The 8715-nt window shown below is 48.6% G+C and overlaps 1 protein-coding gene and 1 non-coding gene across 2 annotated transcripts; both read right to left on the bottom strand.

Moving 5' to 3' along the window:
• Positions 1–2834: 2834 nt before the first annotated feature.
• RPL23 (ribosomal protein L23) lies at positions 2835–8203 on the bottom strand. Its single transcript, XM_075911262.1, has 5 exons — positions 8072–8203; positions 6367–6450; positions 5134–5262; positions 3241–3354; positions 2835–2966 (listed from the first exon to the last, which is right to left on the bottom strand). Exons 1-5 carry the CDS (start codon positions 8082–8084, stop codon positions 2884–2886), a joined length of 423 nt encoding a protein of 140 aa, XP_075767377.1. The 5' UTR covers positions 8085–8203; the 3' UTR covers positions 2835–2883.
• Positions 5320–5452, bottom strand: LOC112546305 (small nucleolar RNA SNORA21). Its single transcript, XR_003089968.2, has one exon. It is a non-coding gene; the product is annotated as a small nucleolar RNA SNORA21 (small nucleolar RNA).
• Positions 8204–8715: the final 512 nt, after the last annotated feature.

The raw sequence follows: 8715 nt of genomic DNA, 5'->3' as shown, positions 1-8715 counted from the left end.
CATCTCCAGCCCCCGCTGCAATGCAAAGCGGCCTGGCTCCAGGGGCGTCGCTCCCTCTTGCCACGTGGGGCTCAGCTGGGAGCCAGCTGCGGGTAGTGGGGCGATGCGGGCGAGACGTCCAAGCCGCCCCCTGCAGCCCGGTCCAGCGCACGGGTGCCTGCTGCTGCCTTTCTAGGGACAGCAGGCGGCTGGAGCGCAAGGAGGGGCCTTCTTACCCCTGAAGCTGACAGCCGCGAAAAGCAGCCCGGGCTAGAACCAGCTGGCTTCGGTCCAGATCTTGCAGGGAGCAAGCTACACAGCTCTCCAAACGCCAGACTTGCAGGGGCGTCTTGTGCGGTTCAACTTGACTAAAGGATTTTGTGTCTCCCCTCCCCCGTCATGGTAAAGATCCAAACGTGAAGCCTTAAATGCTTAATGAGAGGAGGAAACCCCACCCCATCCCTGCTCCAAGCAAGCCGGCTGAAAAGTCAGCATAACTAGGAGTCAGTGGGGTGAAAATATCCCACCTGTGATCAAGTAGCTATGTGGATATAACCCCCCCTCCCCCCCACACACACTATAAATGCACCTAGGTCAATACAACAGCACTTGGCTCAACGTTGGGAAGGTTTTCAGGGGTGTGCAACACTGATGGAAAACCTATTAACTAGTGAGCATCCACTCCATAAGCATTAACACCCCAAACCTTCAAGGCCTTGGGGTTTGCCTAAGCATATAGGTTAACCCACCCCCCACCTCTACACTGGCATGGACAGAAAATGGATTTATTTGCAATTCCATCCCATCGCACTTCCACTTCTGTGCTTAGCACAAAACAAAACACAAGTGCAGTAATATGGCTCATAACCCAGCATAAAGACTGCACCCCTCTCTACCATGTAGGAGGCGGTGTCACCTTCTGCAACAGGCTTTACCCTGACCACTGGAAGCCTAAGCTTCAAAATAGTAGGAAGCCCATCAGTTCATTCTTCAAAGGTATTCGGAATTCATGTCTCCCTGTATCTGTTTGTGATTAGGGATGTAAGTGACTAATGGACTGGTTGCTTCCACCGCCTCTATCAGAAAGAGGCAGCAAGAGGGGGGGGAGGAGAGGAAGAAGGGGTGCTGGGGGGAGCTGGCTTAAAAGCTGGTTCCCCCCAGCTCCCTAAGCAGAGGCAGCATTCCACCTGTGAAATACCAAAGAGCCCCTACTGGGGCTCTTGTACATTTCAAAGTGGGTGCCACTTGGAGCCTGGAGTCAGTGGAGGGACCCGAGGGGGGGAGGGAGGAAACAGACAGATGACGGACTGACTCCCTGCTGGCCCCAAGCTCCACAGGGCATTTCAATCTTTGAAATGCACAAGAGCCCCTGCTGGGCCACCACATGGGTTCTTGCTACATTTGAAAGCAGAAGCACCCTTACTGACTAATCAAATAGTCAATGGAAATTCCATCAACTATTCAATTAGTTGATTAATCTAATTTTAACATCCCTATGTGTGATGTGACATTATTTGTCAAAAGAAGCATTTTCATTCACCATCAAGCTTCATAGCACCTGTCCATCCGACAGAGCTGGGTTCTGCTGTGCCCTTGGCCGCATTACATGCGCCTTAAATCAGAGAGTCCCTTTCCAGAGTGAACTTGCCATCAGCACAAGACAATAACCAACCAATGTAGCTCAAATTCAAACAAGGCTTTTCTCAAAGTTTCTCTATCGTGAACATCTTACATTGCCAAACCTACAAAAATCAGGCAGGGCTGAAGTGTAAAGGAAGTCACTGTCATGAGTTATTTCACCTGCTGGTGCATAAGTCTCAGCTTTTGACAAGTTGCAGTATTCCTATTGCAGCCTCAGGTCTTGTCTAAAGAAAGCAGCTTGGTATATATCAAGGTGTGATTGTAAGCAAATAGCAATTAGGGATGTCAACAAGTAGTTGACTAGGCGATTAACTGATAAACCCAGGCTTAGGTTTGGTGCTGGGGGGAGGCAGCGGGGGTTTGGGGCAGGTAGAGGCTGCTTCTCAGTAGCTCCTGTTCACAGGTGGTCTGAGCTCCCTGGGGACAGAAGCTGCTCCACATCCCACAGAGCAGCCCCTGTCCAAGGGGAGCTAGGACCACCTGCAGACAGGAGCTGCTGCCACCCTGTGCTGCTGCCTCTGTACCAGAGGAAGCAGCTGGGGTGGCAGGCAGCTGGTCCATGAAGGGAGCTGGTTTTTAAACTGGGACCAGTATAACTTCCTTCTAGAAACTTTTATTCTGATACAATAAAACCTCACAATTACAAACACCTTGGGAATGGCAGTTGTTCATAAACCTGAAGTGTTTGTAAATCTGAACACAATGTCACATTTGCTCTTTCACCGACTTAATACACTCCTGAAACTTGTACCATGCAGAAGAAAAATACGATGTAAGCATTTTAATTTAAATGAAACAAGCACAGAAACACTTTCCTTGTTTAAATAAAAAAAGACTTGGACTTTTCCTTTTTTTAGTAGTTTATGTTTAACAGAGTACTATTTTGTATTGGCTATTCCCCACCCTCTCCCAGTCTGTCCTGCTGCTTGATTGTGTATTTCCAGTTCCAAAAGGGGTGTGCGGTTGGCAGGTCAGTTTGTAACTGGCGTTGTAACTCTGAGGTGCTGGTGTACTAGAGAGACTTCGTATATTTCAGTTTGTGTTGCTTAGGAAGGAGTTTAAACAAAAAAAGTCTGCAATGGGCTTTTTACCTATAGAACTACAGCTCGAGGGATAAACTTTCCTTATGCAGCCACACTCATTCTAGCAGCCCCTAGACAGGTTTGTCAGGAAGGTGTTCCAAGCTTTACAGTATCGAAAAAGACACTGGGAACTTTGGTGCAATCACTTTTATTGTATCTTGATAATGAGGATGGAGCAGGTTTATGCAATGCTGCCAGCGTTGGAAGCTATCCTAGGCCACAGATCTGCACATTCCTTCGCCACAGGGCCTGTGATTGCTGAGCCTGTAAGAGCGGGGAAGAAAAAGGAGAAGTTAAGTACTAGTCAGAGCTCTGTTCAGGCAGCATGTCACATATTAGCAATAGAAACACCAGTATTTCTCTGCTGGAGCATTCAGGATACCAACTTTCCAGGGCACTGCACTCCTGGCACTAAGGGGAGTTTTGGTTCTTCTGCCTGAAGACAGCGGTACCCTCCCTGGATCCAGGAATGCAGACATTTGTGCTGGGCTGTTCTAGTTTGCTCTTGGCTAATGTAATAATAGATTGCCGCCTGTACCTTTCATTTCCCCTTTGTTATTTACTATCACTCCCGCATTGTCTTCAAAATAGAGGAATACCCCGTCTTTTCGCCGGTACGATTTCCGCTGCCGAATTACCACTGCCGGGTGCACTGCAGGGAGAAAGACAAGCTCAGGATCCTAAACTTCCAAAAACAGCACAAAAGAAGAAATTAAATCACCCAAGTGGTAACTCCATGCTCAAAAGTAAGAGTCCTCATCTGAGCCCTACTCTTGCAAAGCCGCAACGACCCCCTTGATGGTATATGGGATTATGGTCCCTGTAAAGGTTGCATGCTATATGGGACTAGTCACTGTGACGGTGCGTTGAGGGTCCCCTGTCTCCTGCACCCCGAAATGGCACAAACAGACTCCACCAGCCAGTAGAATTGAGGGTGGTTTATTGCTGCTCCAGGACACAGCACAGCACAGATGTAATCTGGTTACAGGAACTGGGGCTAAGAGGCCTCAGTGCCCCCTTTAGATGGGGGGATCCCAGCCCCCTCCCCAGTTCCTTCTTCCCTGCTTTCCAGCCAGGAACTCACTCCCCCTCTCCCAGCCCTGCCCCCAGCCAGGACAGCATTCCACCTCCCTTTGTTTCTCTCCATGGGGGGTTGGCTGGTTCAACCGGTATGGAGTCACCTTTGCACAATAAGGTTTTCCCGGCTGGGTCTTGCTCCAGACAGCAGAGGTCACCACAGCCCAGCAAGTACCCCCACTACGTCACAGTCACAGTTTATACTATCACTGGCTTCTGGGACTCATACCACTAAGCATCCAGGTCACAAATGTTTTTGTTGACAGCCTCAGGTGAGAAGCCGAGGTCTGGATGGGCAACAAACCGTGAAGAGTAGGGTTCAGGTGGGAGCAGTCTTCCTGGCTATTGTCTGCTCAGTGAGCAAAGTTTCCCAGCCTATCAAGTCAAATCCTTTCACCAGAACTACATTTACAACAAGTATTTAAAGCAGGTTTCCACCTTAAATCCTGCCCTGCCCACTTATGCTGATCTCAAGTCTTCAACATTCAGTTTCAGGAGGGCTAAGACCGCTTCTCTGCTGAGCATGCATTTGTCGTGCTGGTAGAGAAAATCCAGCTCTGTCAGTCTGTGTGATTTATCATTACGTTGAAATAAAAGCTAGTCCAATACAATATTCAGTAGCACTTATCTTTTGTAAGCGAACCCCGGCCACGTTTCCAGATGCAAGGTCACTCCTCACAGAAACATCCAACAGGGAAGCCCCTTCTCCAAACACTTACGACTAATATGTGAACTTTCAGGACTGTCACGCCACTCATTGAAGTTAGCAGCACTTGTTGCTGCCAACCTCACCCAAAAGTGAGGTTTTGCTATCCCCTTCCACGACAACTCACGGAGCCACGGAGCAGACCCAGCAAGTGCTTTTCAGAAGGGGGAAACTGCTGCTTCAGAGACAGGCTGCCGACTTCTAGCATCCCTCTTGGTACATTGAAAACTGCCTTGCTTCTCCCACATGGACAGGCTGCCTTTCCATCTCCACAAGGAAGGGGAGATGACAAGAAGCCATCAAGTCCCACAGTGGATGGAAGCCTGATGAGACTGTGCCTTGGGAATGCACTGCTAAGCTGTGATTGTCCTACACCAAGGTTAGGACCCTGCGTACTCCACACATACAGCCATCTCTGTGCGCCCATTCTGTGTCATACCTTGTGACTAACAAAACCCAGTTGTGTCCAGAAAGTATTCCCACCTCTCTCTCCCACAACAAATCATATTTGCAGCACTGCCTTGTGGGGAATCTGGGCAAGCTCTCAATCCTACACCATAGCATGTCTACAGAAAATACCCACAGAGCAGTCCTTGGAACACTGTGTGAACAGGATGTAACTTGGCTACCTGCAATGCCAACACTCACCCTTCTTCCGGAGCTCAGGCTTGCCCTTCTTGACAGTGGCCATCACCATGTCGCCTACACCAGCAGCTGGCAGCCGGTTCAGGCGGCCCTTAATCCCCTTCACGGAGATGATGTACAGGTTCTTGGCTCCTACAGGAGAAAAACATCCTGAATTAGCCAACTCACCACAGATGTCCTCAAACGGTTCACTGTCCCATCACTCATTGAAGTGAACAGCACATGCTGCTACCTCACCCAAAAGCGATGCCTTTCTTATGCCCTTCCACGACAACTCCCTGAGTCACTGAGCACAGACCCAGCAAGTGCTTTTCAGAAGGGGGAAGCTGCTACTGCTGCCTCAGAGGTAGGATGCAATTTTTTAGCACCATTGAGCAAGAAGTTGAAATTCTACAGAAGCAGGTTAATCGATACACAGACATTAAGGCCAGGATAAATCATCTTGATCAGCTAGTCTGATTCCTAGGGTAGTCCAGTAACTTGTGTCAAGCCCATAATTTCTCTTTGTCTTAAAGTAGGAGTGGGGAACCTTTTGGGTTGAGGTCACTGAGCCATAGAAAAATTAGTTGGGAGCCACACAAGCAAGGAGCAACACACATCCCTCCCCAATGTAGCCCCCAACTGAGAGTGAGAGTGAGAGGGAAAGGAGAGGAAAGAAGACATTCACCTCATTATCCTCAAGCTTAGGGGGACCAGGCTGAACAGATTTTGAACACCCCCCCCACCCCTGCGCTGATTTTGGGTGAGGACAAAAACAAGAGGTTCAGTGCATGGGAGGGAATGCTAGGGAGCTGGCTGGGGATGTTGGGTCTGGATAGGAGGTAGGGCATAGAAGTTTGAGGTGTGGGTGAAGCAGTAGGGGGTTGGGACACCTACCTGGTCCACTTCCAGGGAGGAAAGGGGCGGGGGGAGCCCCAAGCTTTGCGGATCGGATCAAGACAAACTGCAGGCTGAATGTGGCCTGCAGGTTCCCCATTACCGATTTAAAGCATCTCTCTCAGAGATAGACAGTCTTATTTAAAGACTCCAAATGATTGAGAGTCCACCTAGTTGTTTTATTATCATCACAGTTAAAACCTCTCTCTATTTCTAGTGCGAATTTGTCTAGCTTCAACTTCTAAGCCCTGATTTCTATTTGTCAGTTACCTATACAAACGCTAACCAGATACACAGACAAGGCAGAAGGGATGCTGAAGCAGAAGTGATACTGACTCCAGAAAGGAGCCACAGACTCACCTGTATTATCCGCACAGTTGATCACAGCTCCCACAGGAAGACCCAGGGAAATACGGAATTTCGCGCCGGACGAACCACCACGTCCTGTAGGTTAAAAAGAAAAGACATATTCTTTAAACATTGATTCACAAGCCAGTAAGACCATCCGGAATGGAATTTAACAGGTTTTCAAATTGAAATTTGTGATTTTTTTCCTATGCCAGGGATAATATGAATTATTTCCCTGGTTTATTTATACCATGATTTTATCTAAAGTTCTTTTTAAAAAGCGAATCACGTTTTTACTTACATGCTACCAGTTCTTTACTTTTTCTCCATTATAATATAAAGTGTGTGTTTTCTGGTTTTTCTCTTTACTTTCCTAACTGTTGATGAAATGTATGTGGAAATTACAGGGTTATTTTCCCCACTAAGTTTTACCCTTAAAACTGTTCATCACTACTAGCCTCATATTAACACCTTTACTATGAGAACACAAACCCAAACACAAAATTGCTAAGCAAATAACCAGTTCCATGTTTGTAACTTAAACCACGTTCTGATACATGGGACTCCAACAAGCCAAGTACGCTGAATATTCGACCACTTTACACTCCTCCAGCAGGAACTGAAGCTACTAAATCTATTAGGTGCTTCTGAAAATCCCAACTACAAGCACTTAAAGTTGCACCTAATTTGGGGCTATTAATTTTCACTTGGGTGTATTAAGAAAAACTCACAAAAGCTTTATTTACATACTGAAATTCCAAGTAATTATCCACCACTACCAATAATAATGGCAAAGATTTTACAGAAAGAGAAATGTTTAATGAAACTACAATCGTAGCCTCTGAGGCTGCAAATGCTTATTATGCATGCAAATAAAGCTACACACCTGTTCAAACATTTGCACCATCAGGACCCTCACAGTTGTTTTGAATTGCGGAGTGATTTAGTCAAATAAAATCCCCTTCCAGCAGGGTATTATTAAAGAGTGCAGAGACTGACCTTTCATTTGGTTATAAAAGTTTTAATTTAAACCTGCAGTAGCACAATTATCCAAGCAGTCTCAATCCCCATCTAAACCGGCCATATTTAAAAAAATGCCATTTAAAACACTCCGTTCAGACCACGGCATTTTAATCCGCCTCTCCCTGTTGCATACAGGCATCATACACATGGCTCAGCCCAAGGAAAGCGGCGCATCTCTCTGCTTTTTCCTTCTCGCTTACAGGGCTTGTTGCTCCTCTTGCATACAGAGGCACAAGGAGCAGTTTCCACCCATGAGACGATCCTTAAGAGTCCCCTCCCCCCCCCCCAAAAAAAACTGGGGTTGCACTCTGGGGCAGTTTATTTCGACCCTAATTTCTCATCCACGTGGGGCTTAGCACCCCCCCTTCTAAGCTAAGCCTCACCCTGAAAGTCCCCCCAACCCGTCTACGGACACTCCAATGCCCCCTCCCTGTCCACCAACCCCCAATACCTAAGACGCCCCCCTTCTGCACAGCCTCAAACCACCCCCTCTCCCCGGGACCCGCCAGTCCCCGTCCCCAGCGGGCCTAGCCCCCACTGTTTCCCTCCGCCAGACCCGGTCCTGAAGGGAGCCCGGGCTCCCCCTGTTCCATCCCCCCGGGTCCGGGAGCCGCGCGGCCCCCGTGACCCGAGGATGGGGACGGATACTCCCCGCCCCCCTCCCCGAGCGGGAACCGCTCTCGCTAGGCCTCACCTCGCTTGGACATCTTGGGGCCGAGGAAAAAAAAAAAGAGAAAGGGAGCCGCACGGGATGCCGGGATATTAGTCCGCGCAGGGCGACAGCCTGCTACGTCACACCAAGGCGCGCGGAGGCGGCGACCTGCCTCAGCACGTGACGGGTTACGCGCTATTCCCTCATCACGTGATAAAGAACGGCTGGCTGGTCTCTGCAGCCGTTGGTCGTCCCAGTGCACCACACTGCCACCTACGGGGGCAAATGGGGAACTGCAGCTGCTTTCTGTAAAGCGTCTGAGCGCAATCGCTTAGCAAAGCTCATGGGACATTTGCAAGGGCAGACCCCTTCCAGCCTGTGTTCCCTGTCATTTGTGCTCTTGGGCGGCCTCCCAGGAGAGATGCAGGTGCCGCCTAGCTGGTTAGCAGAGTGCCCACAGAAGGCAGCATGTGTTTCTTTTGGTGGTGCACATATGCACCTGCCTTGGTGCACATAACAAAATTTATTCCTCGCATGGATGGAAAAACATTAGAATAGAGAACATTGCTCATAGCATTGAATTTTGGCAAGGGCAGCTTGCTCTGGTATAAATTGCTTTGTGATGGGCAGGACCTCTGTTTTATTCCCATCCAAGCACCACTTAATCCAATGCCAAATAGTTCAGA

This window comes from Pelodiscus sinensis, chromosome 29 (genome assembly GCF_049634645.1).
Source record: "Pelodiscus sinensis isolate JC-2024 chromosome 29, ASM4963464v1, whole genome shotgun sequence".
Taxonomy (NCBI): domain Eukaryota; kingdom Metazoa; phylum Chordata; order Testudines; family Trionychidae; genus Pelodiscus; species Pelodiscus sinensis.
This window is presented reverse-complemented; position numbering and strand designations above follow the sequence as displayed.